This window comes from Juglans regia, chromosome 7, assembly GCF_001411555.2.
Source record: "Juglans regia cultivar Chandler chromosome 7, Walnut 2.0, whole genome shotgun sequence".
Lineage (NCBI taxonomy): Eukaryota > Viridiplantae > Streptophyta > Magnoliopsida > Fagales > Juglandaceae > Juglans > Juglans regia.
In genome coordinates, this window is record NC_049907.1 from 49,746,244 (window position 1) to 49,768,199 (window position 21,956).

The following is a 21,956-nucleotide window of genomic DNA, read 5'->3' on the forward strand; positions in this document are numbered from 1 at the left end:
CTACCCTGGGATGTAAGATATCTTCGCTTCCTTTGAAATATCTTGGCTTACGTTTGGGTGCTTCTTTTAAATCTGAAAGGATTTGGAACTATGTAGTCGAAAGGGTGGAATGCAGATTGGCTGCTTGGAAGAGGCTATACTTGTCGAAAGGTGGTAGGTTAATTTTGATTAAAAGCACTCTTTCTAACTCACCTACCTATTTTTTGTCTTTATTCCCGCTTCCCATAAAGGTGGCTAATCGCACTGAGAAGTTACAAAGGGATTTCTTATGGAGTGGATTGGGGGAAGAGTTTAAATTCCACCTGGTTAACTGGTCAACAATTTGTATCTCAATTTCTTGGGGAGGGTTGGGGATTCACCACTTGATGAAATTCAATCAAACTCTTTTGGGTAAGTGGTTGTGGAGGTACCAAAATGAAAGGGAGGCTTTATGGAAGTCCGTTATAGATTCTCAATTTAGGAAAATTTGGGGAGGATGGTGCTCGAATGAGGTACGAGGCACTCATGGAGTGGGTTTGTGGAAAAACATTAGGAGCCTTTGGGGGACCTTCTGGGGTCATGAACATTTTGTTGCAGGCGATGGATTGCGTGTCTGTTTTTGGCTTGATATATGGTGTGGTAACCATTGTCTACGAGATACCTTCCCTACCATATTTGTGCTTGCTAGAGTAAAGGAGGCATCGATTGCCGACCTTTTGGTCTTTTCAAATGGCACCCCTTAATGGAATATTGATTTCATTAGGGCAACTCATGATTGGGAGTTGGAGTCTATTACGGAGTTTTTTGCGACATTATATTCCGCAAGTATTCCAGGGGGCTCCGGAGATAAAATGCATTGGAATCATTCTAAGAAAGGTATCTTCTCTGTCAATTGTTTTTACCAAAAACTCACGAACTCCGGAATGTCTATGTTCCCGTAGAAGAGTATATGGAAGACGAAAGCTCCTTCAAAAGCAGCTTTCTTTGTTTGGACAGCATCTTTGGACAAAATTCTCACTATAGATAATTTGAGGAAACGACGGATTATTGTCCTAGATTGGTGTTGTATGTGTAAAAAGCATGGGGAGTCAGTTGATCATTTGCTTTTACATTGCGAGGTGGCCAAGGCTATATGGGATGATTTTTTCTCAAGAGTCGGATTGTCTTGGGTTATGCCTTGTAGATTGGTGGATTTCCTCGCAAGCTGGAGAGGACTACACGGAGATTCTCAGGTAGCGGCAATTTGGAGATTGGTACCAATATGCATGTGTTGGTGTATTTGGAGTGAGAGAAATGCTAGATGTTTTGATGATCAAGAGAGAACTATGGATGAGCTTAAAGTTTTCTTTTTTAAGTCATTGTTCCTATGGGCGAGGGCTATAGTTTGTAACGGACTTAGTGTCCATGATCTGTTTCTTCTATTGTAACCTCTAGTTAGGCATTTTTCATGTATATTTCCTGTGTACTTAGGCCTTGCCTAGTTCTATAAATACAATATCTTTGATTACCTATAAAAAAAAAAAGTGTTTATTTTCATGTCCTTTTTTTTTTTTGTATAGTTGGTTAACTCCATATGTGATGGTATCCTTTAGCCATAACTAACCCTGTGGGCCGTGATTACTGGAAGTCTAGTGGTTATTACCATTATTTTTAATTTTTTAATGTGGTTTGCGGGGGAAGGTTAATTTTTCTTATTCGCATTTTGTCCGTATTTAGTACGTGTGAGCTTGATATATATTGTTAGGCATATTTCATAACAGCCTAAGCTTTAAGTCACTTGCCCATTCTATTCTACTTTAGTTGTTAGTGAGATCTTTGTTCAAGTTTTGGTATCTCCTCATTCTGGGAACTATTTCGTTAGCATGTTTCCCTTTATCTTTTGGGATCTTTGTGCAGTTTGCTACATGTATTTTTGGGCTGGGGGTGTTGTTGTGTTTGCTCGATATACATTGTTGGACTAATTGTGAAACAGCATAAGTTTTTGTCCAATTGGACAATAGATGATCTTTACATTTCCATAAACAATTATTTTTTTCACATCTAAGCAAGTAAAGCTACAATGTTTTTAGGAAAGGACATTGTTGCTGTAGACAGCCCCGTTGGACGTTTGGGCCTAACAGTTTGCTATGATTTGAGATTCCCAGAGCTTTACCAGCAGCTTAGATTCCAACATGATGCGCAGGCATGAGTGGATTTCTTAGCTTTGTATTTGAATGGGTTGTGTTGTATATAACACTTGTAAGTCTGCAGGTCCTATTGGTTCCCTCAGCTTTCACTAAAGTGACTGGTCAGGCACACTGGGAGATTCTTCTTCGTGCTCGTGCAATTGAGACTCAATGTTATGTATGTTCCATTTTCACCTCTAGTAGAAAGATTTTGAATGAAATTCATAGTAAAATCAAGTTCATTGACAAGTTTTTCTCAAGTGCCATATCATCCCTTACTGCATCATGTGGAGAATTATTTGCTGAATGCATTATCAGGTTGTAGCTGCTACACAAGCTGGAATGAACAATGATAAAAGAGAAAGCTATGGTGACTCAATAATAATTGATCCATGGGGAACTGTAGTTGGTCGACTGCCTGGTAAGAACCATTCCCCTTTGTTCATTCTGAAGCTTCACCTGTGATTGATCCTCTACTTAAATAAGTAAAATTGGAGGTATAACTACTAAATGAATGTGTGATTAGCTAGTTAGTCAACTCGCCCTGTGGTTCTGGAAACATGATGAGTTTGGCTCACAATCTAAACCAGACATATAGATTAACTAGAATCGTGTTCAAATTTTTATGTTTGATTTGCTCGTGGGTGTGTTCAACATCACCGTATTCATCCTCCAAAATAAAAGATTATGTCTTAAGTTCTTAATGCTTATTTCTTGGAGCAACTGTCTCTTTCCCCAAGGCTCAGACTTTTATAGGGGAACTTAATTTTATAGAAATGCTGCCTTTTGTTACTTTCAGTACCTGTAGCACGCATGCTAGCAGCTGTGGCTGGCTTAATTTTCACATCCGGTTCTGTTTCTCTGTTTTCAGATCGATTGTCAACAGGAATTGCTGTAGCGGAAATTGATTTCTCACTAATTGATTCAGTAAGAGCGAAGATGCCAATTGCCATGGTAAACTCTAAAAGCCTCTCCCAGGAAAAAAATTATTTTTAATTAAACAGAGCCTCAAATAATTTTCAACTGACTAGATGATAGGTGAGTTTGACTCGTTTCTTTACCGAAGGCAACGGGTTAGACTTGTGCACCACATGCATAGTTTTACTTTCTATTAAATAAAAATTTAGTTTATAGATGCCTTTTTTTCTTGTGTTTCTAATTGAATGTCCTTATTCAGCAACGGAAGCCAATTGACTTCTGGAAATCAGCATCCCTATAAATTGTGGACCTGGCATATAAATCATGCATCTGCTGCCATCTAGGTGATATGCTAGAGCCATTTCAAGCCTTTGTGAACTTTTATGTAAGAAGAAAGAGCAACTTGCTTGGTTTATGGGAGATAATGTTACTTGGCGATCTGAATTGGCATAATTAACTTATGAATTCCTTTGTCAGCGACTCAGCGATCTATTAAATATGTATTCTCTCAACAAATGCATTTGTCTATACATGAATTTCTGGATTATTACGTTTCACGTTGGGACTTGATTTCCTTCATCGTCAAGCAGTCAATAAGTGCGCTTCTTTTGCATGTTTATGCATTAGGGTGTTACATTCTTGTGTTTTCAAATTGGGAGGTGTTACATTCTTCTGGATTATTACCTTTTTTTTGAAAGAAGGTATGTGCGTGCTTAGTTCAAGTAACCGATCTTTGTACTTTTCAACAGCCATGCACACCATTTAGATCTATTTCAGTTGCCATGAAATGAGGGAAAATCTCCATCTAATTCCAATCCCTGCTTTCTTTGCACAACCTCTAAAAATGAAGACCGCTTCCGGCACCATCACTTGTTCCAAGCCAATCTCTGAGAAAATTGGCTCTGGTTCTGACGGCCTTTGTATTAGCCGAAACAGGAGCGCCTCCCAATAATCCGTTACAATGTAGATGAAGAGCCTGGTGGTGTGTCCAAGTTTTGTTTAAATTGTTTTTTACTTCTTAAGTTTGACGTAGTAAGTGCTTTCTGATGTCATCAGAGTTAATCTCTCTAGTCCCTATATTTATGTCTTCGTTTTCATCTTAAAGCGTCTGAATTAACCTTGAACAAAAGCTCAAACTCACATAGATAGCCTTTGCTTTCATGTCTATTGCTATGTATTTGTTTGATTCTGTTTGCGAAAACTTCTCAGGTCTCTTTATCTGTTAACATTCCAATCGATTCTCTTGATTTTCTAGTGCTCTTTTGAAGTATAAAACAATCATCAGCATAAGCAATAACAATATAAAACTTTATTTTTATTCTTACCTATAGACTACTGAGAAATATTAGGTTTTTTTATTTTCTTAACAAAAAATTATATTCTCAAGTCGGTGTATAGAACACATTTAAGTAAATACTTATGTAGCATAATTTGATTTGAAAAATAAATTTTAAATGTTACAAATAAAATCTTACTATTTAAAATTCAGTTCCTCTTTAGAACGGTAATGCCGAAGTTGTGAGTTTAACAGTAACCAATGCTATGCTGACATATCAGACTCATACAAAAGAGAAATACTAGAGATCAGCCTATTATATATTGCACTCTCCACACACCTCATATAGTTTTTTTTTTTTTTTTCAACCCAGCACGTTAAGTGTGCCTGGGTTTCTATCAACAGTAGTGTGAAGAAGATTTTTTCGAAGAGAGACCACTTCGACACATTTGCACTTTGCACCCACCCCACTATTGCATGTCGTACAACCGTCACCCCTTCAAACCTTTGTGTCGGACCATTTCGCCTCCGCAACCAGTCTGTCGTCATCCTCTATCTATCTCCATCGCCATTGGGACCACTCTTCTATTTGCTTATTGAAAATGGTAGAAAATGAAACCATTACAGAAAAGGGACACATTTCGTATAAAATGGTTCCTATGGATTTGGGTTAATGATGAACTGAGTTTGGTTGAAAATTATAGGTTTTCTCTGCTAAACTTGCCTCTACCATCAAACCCAAAATCAAAGTAGGACTTGGGCTTTGCACTCAACAACATTGCCAAGATTGTACACGGTGATCTGTAAATTCTTACTCGGAGTGCCAGTAATCAGATTGGATTTACCAATTCCCAACTTTCTTTCATTTTCTCTCTCAAAAATTTTAAAAAAAAAAAAATCACCTTTTACAAATCTAGCCCCATATGTGAATCTACAAATTTAAACATCTAAAAATTGCCCTCCTCGCAAAATACCATGAGCATTCACCTTCGAATAGGTCTGGTTGCTTTCATAGCCCCAGTCTCTAAATAGAAAATGCTAAAAATACTTTCTTTTCTCCATTGAAATTAATTAGCAAACCACAAAACAAAACACACAAGAATCTTTTTTGTGTTGAAACTGCGGCGAGGGAACTTGGTGGGTGACAGATTGGATTTTCTGAAATATTGTGAATTTAGTTCCTCGTGGATCGTTAAATATTTGTTTAATTTCATAAGATTTTTTCTGCATAAGCTGAAGAGCATTCTAGCTTTCGTTAATACGGTTGAGAACGAAAGAAGGTTGGAGTTGGACTCGAAAAACCTCAGCCAAATCTTTATTTTCCTCCAGTTTTGAGCTTTTTGTTAATGGCCCTGAGTTTGACACGAAAAGGCAAGAACTTTACTTGTGAGGAGAGAGAGAGAGAAGGGGGAAGGGAGGACTCGGGAGTGAGGAAGAATTTTTTTTCTTCCTCTACAATGCGATCCAGACTTTCGAAAATGGGCTGTCTACGTGGCAGGCTACCATTAGAGGCTATTATTTGGAAGAAATTGGAAAGTCCTGCAGGAAGATACTCTCTTTAAAATTATGTACTCTACGTATCAGCTTAATAATATAATAATTATTTCCGAACACTCAAGAAAGGTCTACAGTATGATTTCGGGGGGGATTAACTACAATGTCCTCAACGGTGGACAATCCTTTTTCTTTTTAATTGTATAATGTATTATTGAAGTTTTATAGGAAAAAATACAGGTTGGTATCTGAATAAATAAAAGCTACAGGACCATTTAGTAAGAAACCCTCGTAGAAAACTGAAAGATGGGCCTGTCTATGGACATCGATTGGTGACTTTGAAGAAAATAAGAGAAGTAGGAAACCTCACGTTAATATTATAGACTCTAAAGAGTCTAAACAGTGTTGTGTGGTACAGGAACGTCTACCCGTGATCGATTAAGGTCCCGTTTGAATAATGAGATAAGAAAAAATAATTTAAGATGAAAGTTAAAAATTAAATAAAATATTATTATAATATTATTTTTTAATATTATTATTATTTTAAAATTTTACAAAATTAAATTATTTATTATATTTTGTGTGAAAATTTAAAAAAATTATAATAATAAGATGGGATGAGATGAAACCATTTCTGTATCCAAATGAGGCCTAAGCAAACAATGTCATGTCCGCTAAACTACATGTTTTTACGGTGGCTAAGTACATCTTTGTTTCCTTTTTTTCTCCTCCACAAACAAAGAATTTAACCAACACAAGGGAGAAAAGCATTTTTCCAAGAGAGATTCCATTGGATTCAAAAGCTACATCAGAAAGAGTTTCAAAGACATTCCTCTGGTATTGCTAAGCTCCAAAACAAACTACATACAATTATGTGAACAGGCCAATCACAAAAGAATCACAATATGTTTCTTTTACTCATTATCATAACCTTCACTAAAGTAAAAGGAAAAGAAAAGAAAAGGTACAAAAGAGCAGCCTCAAAGCACAAAGTATAGGACTATGAACAGTGTGGTTATTCACCTTAAAGAAAAATCCAACGTAGCTTTCTCGCAAATTCTCAATCATTCCAGCAGAAAATCTTGCAAAGAGTCAGGGCTGGCAAGAAGGTCAAAAGGTTTTTTCCCTATGGCGTCTTTCAGGATTGTGATCTGACCTTCCTTCAGAAGTACGTCCTCATCAAGTGCCTCTATCTTCTTCTTCAATGCCCTAACCTCAGAGTTCAATAGCATGTTCTTCTCGCTGTATTGCTTCACTTCCTCCCAAATCAAATCTCTCTCCTCTGAAACTTTCGGTAATATCCCTCTCATAATCGTTAATTCCTTCAGAGATTTTTCGAGGTTATTTTCAAGCTGGTTTATGTTTTCATCCTTCTTCAGCATCTGTTATATAGAAAGAAACTTAACTTCTTTTTTTCAAGTCTGACAACGCAAATACTTGTAACAAAAAGTATCATAAAGTATTACCCATCAAAAAAAAAAGTATCATAAAGTATCATCCGCATGAACTTCGCTGTTATGATCATGCTCATTCTTGGGATGCCTTTCTTAACTGCCCAGCAGTTGGCACTATAAAGCATGTCACGTGACTCATCACCATCCCCAATATCGTCACTATGATCAATAGTTATCCAGGAACTTGTTAAGAAATACTACATATACTTTTTGTTCCTCTCGGTTTAAAGTACTTACAATTCAGCACTTCATAAGTTCGCTAATTCAAATCCTACAACTACTTGATTACATTGGATATCCAGAAGAATCCAGCTTATTCCAAAGCTTCTTTATTCTGTGGCATCTGTTAGCTTTTCTAACTAACATAATAAAATATTCTAGGCCTATTCTGGAACTCAATCTAACCAAACAAAATCATAATAGTCTATGAAGTTTACATCAAATAAGCTTTATCTTACACGCGTGGATGCAAAATCACATTGTAAAATAATAAGTTACATGTATAACCAATCACATATATATTACTGGGATTGAACATAAACTTTCCAAAACCGAGACGAAAGTAAGAATTACCTGAAGTTCAAGATCCTTCAACTTGTGAGTGACAAAGGAAAGGTTATCTATTGCATTTTGAACTTCAAACCTGAGCATATCATTGCCTCTTACTGCTGTCGCTAGTTCAGCTTGCAACTGCTCAACTTCCAGCTCTTTAGAATAAAGTTTCTCTCTTAACAGACTGGTCAGCAAAGCTTCTGCTTTAAGCTCAGATCTTATAGCATCCTACATAAGAAAAAACAGCAACAATATTATCAATGGGAAAAAGGGATTTACCACTCCCAGATCAATTCAAGTGAACATATAAACAAGAGTATTAAAATGCATTAATAGGTAACAAACAATAAAAAACTTTGTATTAGGTGTGCTTGCTCAGAAATTTAACAACTTGCAGCAGCAACTTACCTCTGAAGTTTGATCATTTGGTGTCACTGATCCATCAGCATCGACACACTGTGGCTGTAATTTAGAAGCAGATGAAATGGACTTCTCATGCAACAAAGTAGACATCATCTGCAAACTCCTTGCTAGGTTCTCAGTTCCCCGCTTAAATCCCTGAACTTTCACCTCAGTTTCAATAACGAATTGTGAATCCAAACCATTCTTGATAACTTCCACACACTGCTTACCATCTGGTAGATGTTGGACTGCTTTCCCTTTAATGAATTCCAACATCTTTGAACATAAATGGGTGCTCTCATTTAGCATTGATAGCCCTTGATTCTGTAAGCAACAGATGCAGGTCCACAACTCCTTATCTAGCCTGAAAGTTAAAGCAATACTTTCTTTCCCATTACCTTTTAAGCGGTTTAATAAGTTCATATTCTCATGTCGAAGAGAATCAACTTCAAGCCTACAAGATTCTAATTCCCTTCTCAAAGCAAGTTCTACCCCTGTCAACCTCATTTGTTCTGTCTGTAATTTAGCCACATGCTTATCAGACTTCTCCACCGGTTGATTCCCCCCAAGTTTTTCGCTAAAGCCTTCTCGCAAGCCATCAATTGTCTTCTCTTGTTCACAGCAAGTCCTTAGTAATCTTGTAACAGATCTATGCAACCCTTTGCATTCTTTCTCCTTCTCTTTAAAATTGTTTTGGATGAAGACCCGATCTTCTTCTGCTGCTCTATACTTCTCTTGAAATTCAGAGAGCTTCTGTTGTAAAACTTGGTTTTCCTCTTTTATTTCCTTCACCTCTGTACTCAGGTCCTTAAGTTGCTGCTCGGAATTTGTCACTGCGATCCTGCTCTCTCTTTCTCTCTCATTAAAAGAAGAAACTTCCCTTTGAAGTGAGACATTATGCTCTGCAAGCTCTCTAACTCGCTCACGAAGCCTCTGCTCTTCTGACTGAAATTTCTCAAGCTTGAATGACCAGTCACTCGACCTTCTATCTAACTCCTTTTCCAGTCCGGACTGCAACTCATTCTTCTCCTTCTCGAGTCTTCGGGTTTGAGACTCCAATTCTGCATTTGCACATCTGAGTTCTTCCCTTGCGGAAGCCCTCTCAGCCATTTGTGACTGTAAAAGGCTTGAAACCTCAAGTGCTAAGTTTATCCTCTGCTCTGTTAGGTTTCTAATTGTTTGAATCAACATTGATGCATCAAACTCACCATCTTGAATAAAGCTTTCGTGCTCAAGTTCTCCAGAAAGAAGCATGACCCTCTCCTCTGCTTCTCTGGATCTTCTTTGTAGTTCTGCATCAATGTCATCTTCGATTTCATCAGAATTCACATCTTCACTAATTCCACCATGAAATTGGTTCCATCTTTGGAATCCTGAGTTATCCTCTACGTGATACTCGTTAACTGTTTCATGCAGTTCATCCAAAAGAGAACTTTTTTGGACAGCCACATCCGAGCTTGAACTGAAGCAGCCATCCAAGGATCTACCATAAATATCCTCAATCGTAATTGGAGCATCAAACTCCTTTGAAACTGTTTTGGGGAAACCATTAGACTGGGAGAGTCTCTCAATAACATTCTTCGCAAGTCTCCTTGGAGATTCATGCCCAAATCCATTTTCTGCCCAATCTTTATGTGAGAACCGAAGACGGGAACTTTTAAATTCCCTAAATGAACAAGCCCTTGGTTTTTCTTTGATGCTATCTGCTGGTGAAGTAGGTGCTGCATAATGAACCCGTGGGGAAAGCCTCCCATTATGTCCAGCATAATTTTTCTGAGAACTGTTATTGGTCCTGCTTCTTTCCTGCTGCTGCTCTCCATCAATGTAGCGGTCCACAATCTTACCTGAAATATTACTAGAGCTAATAGATGACGAGTCATTATAGGTTCTAGAAGAACCAGGCCTCTCTGATCTGTGTACATTTTGAAAAGCTGGCTCTTCGAATTGTTTTGTCTTGTGTTGCCTCTCAGGAGTAAAAGTCCGACCACTATCACATAAAGGAACCCCGGTAAAATTAGTTTCACCAAGCAAATTCTAAACAGGTTTTTCATGTGACATAATTTTTTAATAATGTCTTCAAAAAAAATAAGCTTCAGGCAACAAGTTCGGGTTCATATAATTTAACTGACCTAGCAGACTCACCGAGATAAATGATCACGTTGCTGATGTAGAGCACTGCTGGTATTACTAGAAGGAGATCTATTTCGATCATTCAAGCAAGAAAAATCAGTTTGTCCTGGCCCATCACCGAAGGCAGCTGATGACAATGAGCGGCTCCTTCTAAGATCTGAACCGGTATTGGAGCTCTGGCAATCAGATGCTTGCTTTTGAGATTTGGGAAACAATGGCCTAGGACTCCTAAAACTATTCTCCGCTTTGTCATTATTTTGACTTCTCACGCCACTTTCCAATGGTTTCTCCCAATAAACTTGCTTATCTGTTGATGCTGGAGGAAACCCATTGTTGTTTCCATTGCAAGATGCAGATGATTTGAAAAAGAAAAACTTCTTCATGAGTAAATCTTCAGCTGGAATCGAAAACTAGAGCTCATGAAAGTTTCCAGTATTTAGACGTGATCTTTTAGGCCAAGCTCTAAAAATGATGAGATCTAACTAAACCTGGAATAAAAAAAAAAGAAAAATACAGATCCACATAACCATCACCGAGACCGCTAGAAATAAGGTAAAAAAAAAGTGAACCAGAAGAGAAATTATAATCAATCTCTTTTTTGGATTTTTAACTTGTAAAAAAAGAAAACACATCTCATGCAAGCTCAAAAATTTGGATTTCTTTTCCAAAAGAAATATTCTAAATAAGAAAATTAAAGCATGTAGTAAGAGAATAATCATTATAAGAGGAACCCAAAGGACTGGTAACGAAATCAACAACAGAGTCTGGAATAATAATGTCCATATACTTGTCAAAATAGTAAAAAAAAAAAAAATTGGGAACCAGAGTGCGCATCCTATCAAATTTTACAACATATACCCTCAAATAGAATATCTTGAATGCCCAAACAGCAATGTTACTCTTCATCTTTTATTTTATCATCCTCAGCCTCACGAAATGATGTAACACATTTTAAGTGACTTCAAAGATCAAAAATTAAATGAAAAGCTACTTAAAATACGATACATTAGCAGTGTGATTGGGAATAAAAAAAATCCAGGATGAAAAACAACATTTTCCATGCCCGAATAATATAAAAAAATATGAACATCCTACATATTCCAAGTCGCTAAACAGTAAGCATATTTGCAGAAAAAGTTTAACAGACTAACAGATTAATTTGAAAAGACAAATAATATATCAAACAAACTCGAAATCCCTTGGTAAAGAAGGAAAAAAAGGGCACATATTTAGAAGAAAAGTCAATAAGTTCAACCCATCACAACTTTCAGCCTTTTCATGGTTCACCACACATTTGAATGCCAAAAAAACCTCAGGCATGCTTCCAATAGTAAAGTAGAAGCACCACACAGAAAATTAAAAGAAAAGAGGAATTAAAAAAAAAACACAGATTCAGGAAGTTCTTTATACCCTTTCTTGATGAATTAATCCCATGCGATAATCTAAAAAAATAAAAGATGCTGAATATTAGGTGAACTTCAACAAGAGATCAGGAGCTTGATATACAGTTGCCAACGACTAGTTTGACATACCAATTAAATATGCAATTAAAAAAAAAACACAAAATCGAAACAAGATTACATAGTAATACAAGATGAAGAAGAAGAAGCGTACGAGGAAAAGTTATAGCTCAAATTTCAGCAACGCCTTTGTTGCCAAAAATCATTAAAAAGGTTGAAAATAAAATATTAAAAAACAGAATAAAGAAACAGAAAGAATCTGGATAGTTTACATTTTAGAAAATAAAGGTATCAGGACTAAGCTATTGATTGAGATGAACCCTAAAACCCTAAAAGCCTTTATCCTAACTCTGACACTAGAATGGATCAAATGATTGAAGGCTTTTCGATTCCGCAAGATCGAGGCATTCCCATCCTAATCCTACTAGAAGACTCTGAACTCTATAATTTTTGCAGTTACAACTACAAAAGAATTTCAAGAAAGGTTGATGGCGAAAGTAACCAACCTCTGTTTGGTAACTTTGGTGCTTCGGAAAGTAATTGGAACAAATAACTGTTTTAAGAAATTATAATTTCAAGTTTCTTTTCCCTCAAAAATTTATAAAAACAAAAGCAAAAACAAAACAAAACAAACAGAGTTGCATAAAGCAGGACTTACAAGTTCTACACCGAGTTTCTCTTCAAACGATCGAAAATTTTGAATCTAACGACTTATCTTGTAGACGAAAGAAAAATAATAAAGCAACGGCAAAAAATTTAAAAAAAAAAAATCACAATTTTTTCTCATAATAATTCGCAGTCTCGGAGTTACTAACCTACCATTACTGGACGAATGCTTCTCTTTAACGGAATTTAAATTTCAAAAAAGGAGTCCAATTCAGACATCCGAATTATCAGGGATACGAATTTTGCTCTCAACGGCATTGAGAAAGCAAAAGACGTTACACGGCCGGCAGTTGAACCAGTGAGATTTGACGGCGGCAGGGATTTATGAAATTATAGTAATATATACGGGGTAACGATTTACAAAAATCGATGATTTTAATGATGAAGGAGAAAGAAATACAAATAAAGGATAGGGACAAGCACAAAGAAAATTTAAAGAGAGAGTTCAAAATTCAAACACAAATCAGCTCCTCTCACTCCTTTGGCTCTGAGAGGGACTCATACGAGAGACCATTAGGGGTTTTTTCGTCCGAAAATAAACGTTTACAGAAAAAATTTAATAATAATTTTGATTCCGCGGATAAAGCGGAAGAGGAGCGGGGTCTGGTGAAGTAGTTATCAGGTGTACTCGAATACAGGTGAACCTAAGCCCCGAGAGAAAATTTAAATGCCGGCTCATTAGTCAAGGTTCACTCATCATGAGGTGTCAAACTCTTACGGGACCGTTCATTACATTTTCCACGTAATGTAGTAAATTCAAATCATCCAATTTTATCGTGGGAATTAGTTCTAAGGCGATCAAACGGCTTCAATGTACTTCAGCACACTAACTTTCGTCATCAATGAACAACCAGAGATTAGATTCCAGAACTCAGAACAAAAAAATAAAATAAAACCAAACAAAAAAACCAAACAAAAATCTTCTTTCTCATCGATGAAAACCTAGTTATGTGAAACTCAGAAACGTATAAAAATCCAATTTTTTTTAATTTATTTTATGAACAAACACCAAAACTCAAAACAGAAAAGTTTGGGAAAGGATGACGATAAATTTTCGTACCTTATTTCAGTCGGAAATTCCCAAACCCTCGTTGTCTGGTTGGCTTTCTCTTCGACTCTTCGGATTTGAAATTTTACGGAAATAGAATAATGGAGGATGTGTGATTATCAAGGAAAAAGAAAAAAAGAATCCTGAGTAATAGAATAAGAAGCGCTCTGAGGATTAAGGAAATTGTGGGAAATTTTCGACTTTTAAAATCTGGACCAAAGCTGCGTTCTTTAACACGGATTTGTTTGGATTCGCAAGTCATCTCAGCTCATCTCAACTCATCTCAACTCATCTCACTACTATTCATTACTATTCAGCAACTTTAACTCACAAATCTCACTACTATTCACAACTTATCTCATTACTATTCACAATCCATCTCAACTCATCTCAGTTCATCTCAAGTCATCTCAACTCATCTTCGAATCTAAACATCTCATTAACGTAAAGATAACGGAAAATAAGAATTCTCGTTTAATAGCCGTTATATAAGAAGATAATAGATAATAAATAATAGAAATAAATATTAGTACAAGTATAATTAATACTATATTAAATTATTAATATTAGTTATAAATTTAATAGTGATTTAATATAACTATATAATCTATTAGACTATATAATAGTATTAATATTATATTATTAATATAGTTATATCAATATTAGTTATAAACTTATAGTTAGGGGTGTAACCGGTCCGGTCCGGTCCGGTCTGGTTTTGGATAAAATCTAGAACCGAATCGATATGTACCGGTTTTATATTTTTCAAAATCGATTACGCATCGGTTACCCTCCTAAACCGGTACTTCCGGTTTTACCGGTTTCCGGTCGGGTCCGGTCCGATTTTTCGATTTTTTTAAAATGTAAATTTCACAATTTGTCATTAAAAATTTGTTTATAAAAAAAAATTGATTTAAAAAATATTGTTTTATACTTTTATTAATATATTAGACTATATAATAGTATTAATATTAGACTATTGGTATAGTTATAAGTTATATATTAGTATTAGTTATAAACTTTTAGTGATTTAGCATTAACATTTTATGTAATAATTTATAAATTATAATAAAAAATTATTTCATATATGAATATATATATTATATATAAAATTTCACATAAAAATTTATAATTATACATTATATATAAAACTTATATATATTAATATTTAATATATATATATAATATTTTGTATAAAACTTATATATAAAAATATTATTTTTTTTAATCAACCGGTCCGGTTCGGTCCGGTCCAAAAAATCCCGAAACCGGAACCGGCCGGTTTTTACGTTTTAAAAACCAGTTCCGGACCGGACCGGTTCAAAACCAATAAAACCTGTCCGGTCCGGTCCGGTTTTCCGGTTTGAGTTTACACCCCCCTACTTATAGTCATTAGTCGTAGTGATATTAATAATTTAATACTATATATAATTATAGTCTTATAGAGTTATAGTGATTTCTTTATAATTATAGACTATAGTTATAGACATAGTGATTTAGTTTAATTATCAATTTATAATTATATTGATGATGTTAATTGTTAATTGTTACTTTGTTACTAACTTAGAGTATATTAATGTATTATAATTTATGATAGTTCTCTAAGTTAATGCATAATGAGCTATTTATAATTTTTTACATTTTATATATGAAGCAATAACTGATAAGCATAAATAATTTAAATACTTTTTATTTACTTGTAAGTTGCAACTTAGGTCGTAGTCTAATAGATGTCACACGTTAGTTAATTATGAATTGATAGGTTAATTGATAATATACAAACGGTTTTACGCCCCTAATTAAAATCATCCATTTTTGTAAATCGTTACCCTGTATATATTACTATAATTCCATAAATCTCTACCCATGTCAAAAACTGACAATCGAGTAACGTCTTTTGCTTCCTCAATGCTGTTGAGACAAAAATTCGTATATATTTATCAAAATTAATATATATTGTAATGCTAAATAACTATACCAATACTAATACTAATATTAAATACTATAATATACTAAGTTAATACTATATATAGTTATAATGATATTAATATTAACATAGTAAGTTAACTATACTATTATACATATATTATACTATAACTCTTACAATATATTATACTATTATAGTGTTACTACTACATATAGTGTGTATATATATATTATAGTGACATGGTGATACTAAATATAACTATATTAGTATTAGTATAAATATTAGTATTAATTATAGTAATTTATTTATAGTGATTAGTATAATTATATCACTAATAGTGGAGAAATAATATTTACAGTCATGAAATGTGAAAGTGCCGTGCAATCATTTTGAAAAAAATGAGTAAATACGGAACCCACATAATAAAAAATTAATAATTTATTAGTGAAACCTATTATTTTTCAAAAGAATTGCACGGTGCTTATACACTTCACGACTGTGTGTAGCATTATACCTAATAATATTAGTATACTAATGCTAATAGTGTTAGTATTACTATATCACTCTAATACCATATAGTGATATAGTATTAGTATAACTATTAATACTATAGTGATTTATATAGTTATTTATATATAGACTTAAAGTGGATTACTAATAATATTAGTATTAGGTCATAAAATGTAATTAATATACTAATATATATTAGTGTTATTAATGTATTTATCAAAATGAATATGTTGAGAATTTATTAGGCCATAAAATGTAATTAATATATATATATATATATTATATGAATAACATATGATCAAACAAATATTCATGTTTGAAATTAAAATTTTATGTAATAAATTATAATATAAGATTATTTCATATATAATTATATATATAAATTATATATAATATGAAAAAAATTAATATAATATTAAAAATTAAAACATACGATCAAATAAATTTTCATATTTAAGATTAAAATTTTATGTTATAAATTATAATATAAATTTATTTCATATATAATTATATATTATATATCAAAATTTTATATAATATAAAAAATATTTCATATAATATTAAAAATTAATTAAAATATATATATATATATCTGGATATATATACACAAATCAGTCTGGTTTGATGTCGAAAAACCTAAAATTAGAACCGGTCTTGGACAGAACTGGTTCAGAATTGGACCGGACCACCGGTTCGGGCCGATTCTCTAGTTTATTTTTTCAACCTTAATAATAAGTAGATTTAAAACTAAAAAACAAAAAGTTACACTACAAGACTTACTTTAAGAAATTAATGAAATAAAACAAGAGATTAAAATTTTGAAAATATCTAGTTTTAAATTAGAAGTTTCAAATAAACAACTATTACAATAAATTATATTATTAAAAATATATAAGAACATTAATACCCCTAATAAAGAACAAAGAGGATGCTCAACAATAATTATTAAGGATGAGATGGATAATTTTATTAACATCTTTGAAAAAATAAATTTTTAGAAATTATATACTGAAGTAACAGTTTCAATTAATCAAGAATTTTCTTTTACAACAATTGTTTTATTAGATATAGGAGCATATTTAAATTGTATCCAAGAATAATAAATACCTTTCAAATATTTTGAAAAAATAAAATAAATATTATCCCAAGTCAATGGAACCAAATTGAATATAAATTATAAATTATCAAATGCAGATATTTGTAATAATGAAATTTGCTTTAAAACAACATTTGTTTTAATAAAAAAATATTAATACTACAGTAATACTGAGAAATCCATTTATTGCTTTACTAATTATTATACCATTTCTCTGTAATATAATAATAAATTTTTACTAAAATATTTGGACAAAAAATTTAATTTAAATTCTTATTTTCTCATGTTTCAAAAGAGATCAATTCATTAAAAGAAGTCTCACTAATTAAGGAAATTAGTTTTTTAACAAAATATAAGATTAATAGAAAATAAAAACAAATAAATTTCCTAAAACAATAATTGAAATATTAAAGAATTGAAAAAAAATCCATTATTAATCTAAAAATTAATAATTTTTAAAAAATAATTGGAAAGGAAGTATGTTCTAGTCTACCAAATGCTTTATAGAATAGAGAACAATACAGTTGAATTACTCTATGATAAAACATTTTATGAGAAAAATATTCCTAATAGAGCAAGACTTATTCAAACGAACAATGAATTGTTAGAATTTTACAAAAAATAGATTAATGATCTGTTAATAAAAGAATTAATAAGAAAAAGTAAATCATCATAGAGTTGTGCTGGTTTTTATATTTAGAAATAGACAGAATTAGAATGAAGAGTTCCTCGATTAGTAATCAATTACAAACTATTAAATAAAATATTACAATAGATTCAGTATCAAATTCTTAATAAAAAAGATATATTGGCTTTATAATGCTATTGTATTTTCAAATTTTAATATGAAAAATGGATTTTGGCAAATACAAATCGTTGAAAAATATAGGTATAAAACAATATTTACAGTTCCATTTGGACATTATGAATAGAACGTTATTGTCAGTCAGATTAAAAAAATTAAAAATGCTCATAGTGAATTCATTATGAATGAGATATCTAATCATTTCACTTATTTTTCAATAGTTTATATAGATGATGTATGAATTTTTTATTCATCTATTGAGCAAACTTGAAAACATTTAAATACGTTTGTTCAAATTATTAAACAAAATGGATTAGTTGTTTTCTCACAAAAAATAAAGTTATTACAAAATAAAATTAGATTCCTTAAGCATTATATTTATCAATGAACAATTACACCAATTAGTAGAGCAATAAAATTTGCTAATAAATTTTATGATTAAATTAAAGATAAGCAACAATTACAAAGATTATTGGGAAGTCTTAATTATGTTGTAAATTTTTATCAATCACTTAGACTATTATGTAAACCATTATTCAAAAGATTAAAAAAGAATCTACCTCCATGTACAGAGAAGCATAGAAATATTGTAAAACAAATGAAGTCTCGTGTTAAGAAACAAAAATTTGAACCAATAAAAAAGAATGTTGGATCCTGCTCAAACGAATTACAGTACAATTAAAAAATAAATTTTAACTATTGTATTATGTATTTTTAAATTTCAATATGATTTATTAAATCAGATGCTTTTACTAATAATAGATTGCAAATCAGCCAAGGAAATTTTGACTAAAGATAAAAAAATCCTGATTGCTAAGCAAATATTTACAAGATGACAAGCTATATTAAGTATTTTCAATTTTAATATTGAACATATTAAAGAATAATCTAACTATCTTCCTGATTTTCCATCCTAATAATTCTTACAAGAAAAATCACGTCATCCTCAAAATCTAGAGCGAATTATAATCTTCATATGCTAGACCATCATCTCCTCTCTACCATTCACCTTGCCCTTCTGCAACTCTCAACCCATACACAGTATTAGGAACATTACCACCATCAATCAGGTCATCTTACAACTCATTTTTACCATTAATATCTCCAAAATTACCAACATATTCAAAAGTCGTTTCACCTTCTTCTTATACTCCGTCTCAGATTCTTAGTCCTCCACTTTTATCTCAACATTTTGCATCCTCCATTATTATTAAGACTCATTAGTATCCAGTCTTCCCAATTAAAGATGAAATTCAGCACCTACCAAATCCCCAGAAATTACTCAACGCCTTTCTATTACCAGATTGGCATTACGTTTAGAAAAATATTAAAAAAACACAACATTTTTATGAATTTATATTAGTAGACACAGATTCGATTATTTTTCATCCTTATGACCCGTCATATTATGATTACTACGATTATCAACAGGTATGGACAAAAATGTTTTTAAAACAAAATAAAAATTTGCACAATTCCAAGTTCCTCCACTTTGACAAATTACAGGAGATTAAGACACTCCCGCAATAATTTATATGGTGGGATTATTATGGACCTGAACCTTGTATTCTTCCTGTCCCTCTCCAATAAAATTTTACAATCTTCTCATCCCAAAATGATTATCCACCTGCATTGAAACAATATCTGCCACTTCTCATTTTCTTTCTCAAAACAAAATCAAATTGGATTATGAAGTGGGAATATGTTAACCTCTATTTCAATACCATTATGTTCTTAACTTGCCAAGTTTCAATCAAATGGTGGGAGAAATATAATTATAATCACGTTGTAAAAATATTTTCAAAAATTACCTAAGCTTATGACATTATAATCCAGCGGAATAGATTTCATGTCCAATTAACATCCATTATCAGCAAAAAAGATCTAAAGAAATTAACTGAAGCGATGTCACAAGTCTCAGACAGCGATGATGAAGAAGACTCACCACTATATCAAATTAGATTATCCCCATCACAACAAGCCATGTCATCATCAACACAACAGGCCTATCCTTCTTAGGCCAACTCATCTTTCCATCCCATCCATCTAAGGGACTCTCGATATGGATCTTTCAGAGTACGATAATATCAGAATGTAATTCCAGCAAGACAAGTCATAAAGGAGTATTATTGGGACTATTCATCCATTACATCCACTATCCGGTGACGCATAAAGACAAAACAATATTAGGCGTTCATTATTAGATTCATGTTTGGTTTCACTCGTAAAAAATAGGCATTATTGGCACTACATGTGGCGCTCTCGACCCCCACGTGTTATTTTTGTGAAGTTCGTGGAACTGAAATGATGATCACACGGATCACGCACCCCAACGACCAGTACTCAGAGTGTGTATAACATGCAATAAATGTACAATATAATATTCGCAACAGAGAAATAAAAATGTATTTTTTTAGTAAGTACCATAATTGTTTAAAAACAGTAAAATATCTTTACAATATTTATACAGTCATCCGATAAACAATTTAAAGAAAATAAATAATATAAGGGAAACAAATTTCATAACGCTGATCAACATATCAGCAAATCATGTCTTTGGCGAAGCTAGTTCCTCGGGTTCATACTCGGGCTCTACGTCAGACTCTACGGCACCATAAGACGGAACCGTGAGGTAAAACACTACAATGAGATTATGACATCTCAACAAGTAATTAACCATAGCAAAACATCCAAGAGACTTAAAACACGTTAATACAATCACACGTCCACATACGGACAAATATGAATGAAAGAAAACCACATTTATTTCTCCTAAAAAATACAAATTTAATCACTCACGCAAAAAATCTTATTTTGGCCTAATCATAACCATTATTTTATTATGCATGCACTACGGTCTCCCCTATGGACCGTCCGCACACCCTGGCTCTCATCGTCACACCACGGGTAACGCCCGTGCATAAGACTTCGTAACAAGCGATATCCAGTTTCCCGCCCGATGCGTATATGTCCAAACATCTTCTAACTTCGCCAGCAAAAGGCCACGAAATTGGTATGAGAGCGTTACCGTCTCGTTCTTTCCTGTCGTTGCCCTATGACAACTCAAGGGACGTCATGTCAGTCCGTTACACTCCCGAGTGACCAGAGGAGCTCCATTGAGATAATGCCTTATCTGGGCTTGGGGCGTGATACACACGCACCCACATAATCAGTCTCAATTCCAAACAGACAACGTGACTTCATAGCACAATTTATTAAATACGAGAAATATGCATTATAACAACAAATATTGGATGACATCGTAAATAACTCATTTACATAGAATCTCAACAATTACAAATATACAGTTTCACAACTAACTACATGCGTAATCTCGTCCTCCAATTCGGCCTAAGGCCCAACACTAACATCAACTGCAATAATTCCCAACACTTCAACGGCCCAATTCCAACAAACCAACAGTTTATAGTTAAACACCAATTATAATAACGCTATTTTAAAACTCATTGGTTGCGTTGGAAAATTACGTACACGAAGATTGTAAAATTTCTAGAAAATTGCGCGAATGGAGGTGTTGCCAAAAGAGGCGACACAGCGGCGACAACAGTGATTCAAGGGCAAAACAGTGGCCTTTTTGGTGAGTTTCTCTCAAGGACAATTTGAGCTAGGTGAAAAAATGGTTGGAAAATTCAACTCACGACAAGTACCAAAAACTCACCGAAAATTGATTGAAGCTCACAACTTTTGAACGAAATAGAGCATGGCAAAACTTCTCAAACTCTCGAATTAACAACCAAAATTTACAGAACAAAACTCTAAACACCTAGAGATGCAAAAAGCTTATACGAGAGAGAGAGGAAGAGGAACTAGCAAGATTTAATTGAGGAACCCGTGGCCTATTTATAGGCTGAGCAAGGCGGTTTGTGAGACTGCATGTCTCACATGTAGAAGAAATGAAAAACAACAGGGCAAGCCTTGGAGAAGATGCGTGGCAATGTGGGTTGCGTGATGAAGTGGTGGGTTGACAACAATTGAGGGAAGGCGTTGCCGAACGACACGGAGGCAAGCAATGGAGCTCGAGGTGGAAAATGGTGGCCGTGTGGAGCGGCAGCT

General features: G+C 33.5%; 2 protein-coding genes across 5 annotated transcripts; one reads left to right on the forward strand and one right to left on the reverse strand.

Annotated features, from left to right (window-relative positions):
• The first annotated feature begins 2,017 nt into the window (after positions 1-2,017).
• On the forward strand, positions 2,018-3,681 carry LOC118348987 (deaminated glutathione amidase, chloroplastic/cytosolic-like). Its single transcript, XM_035691749.1, has 5 exons — positions 2,018-2,161; positions 2,230-2,322; positions 2,463-2,565; positions 3,016-3,098; positions 3,322-3,681. The coding sequence occupies exons 1-5, from the start codon at positions 2,039-2,041 to the stop codon at positions 3,361-3,363; spliced, it is 444 nt and encodes a 147-aa protein (XP_035547642.1). The 5' UTR covers positions 2,018-2,038; the 3' UTR covers positions 3,364-3,681.
• A 2,921-nt stretch (positions 3,682-6,602) lies between these two features.
• Positions 6,603-13,643, reverse strand: LOC109013072 (golgin subfamily B member 1). Of its 4 annotated transcripts, none has more exons than XM_018995020.2 (5): positions 12,646-13,015; positions 10,383-10,858; positions 8,247-10,227; positions 7,860-8,066; positions 6,603-7,214 (listed from the first exon to the last, which is right to left on the reverse strand). In XM_018995020.2, exons 2-5 carry the CDS (start codon positions 10,751-10,753, stop codon positions 6,897-6,899), a joined length of 2,877 nt encoding a protein of 958 aa, XP_018850565.2. In that variant the 5' UTR covers positions 10,754-10,858; positions 12,646-13,015; the 3' UTR covers positions 6,603-6,896. The 4 variants fall into 4 exon arrangements, with proteins under 4 accessions (XP_018850565.2, XP_035548285.1, XP_035548284.1 ...); XM_035692392.1 differs by lacking the exon at positions 12,646-13,015 and adding an exon at positions 13,557-13,643 and having other exon boundaries at positions 6,897-7,214; XM_035692391.1 differs by having other exon boundaries at positions 6,897-7,214; positions 12,650-13,015.
• Positions 13,644-21,956: the final 8,313 nt, after the last annotated feature.

What these genes read in the sequence shown, in the direction of transcription:
- LOC109013072 (XM_018995020.2), bottom strand. Translation starts at nt 10,753, where the DNA reads ATGAAGAAGTTTTTCTTTTTCAAATCATCTGCATCTTGCAATGGAAAC. An exon ending in CAAATGATCAAACTTCAGAG is followed by an intron (nt 8,067 to 8,246) that starts GTAAGTTGCTGC and finishes TTTCTTATGTAG; the next exon opens with GATGCTATAAGATCTGAGCT. An exon ending in TGAAGGATCTTGAACTTCAG is followed by an intron (nt 7,215 to 7,859) that starts GTAATTCTTACT and finishes TCTATATAACAG; the next exon opens with ATGCTGAAGAAGGATGAAAA.
- LOC118348987 (XM_035691749.1), top strand. Translation starts at nt 2,039, where the DNA reads ATGTTTTTAGGAAAGGACATTGTTGCTGTAGACAGCCCCGTTGGACGT. An exon ending in GATTCCAACATGATGCGCAG is followed by an intron (nt 2,162 to 2,229) that starts GCATGAGTGGAT and finishes GTAAGTCTGCAG; the next exon opens with GTCCTATTGGTTCCCTCAGC. An exon ending in CGAAGATGCCAATTGCCATG is followed by an intron (nt 3,099 to 3,321) that starts GTAAACTCTAAA and finishes GTCCTTATTCAG; the next exon opens with CAACGGAAGCCAATTGACTT.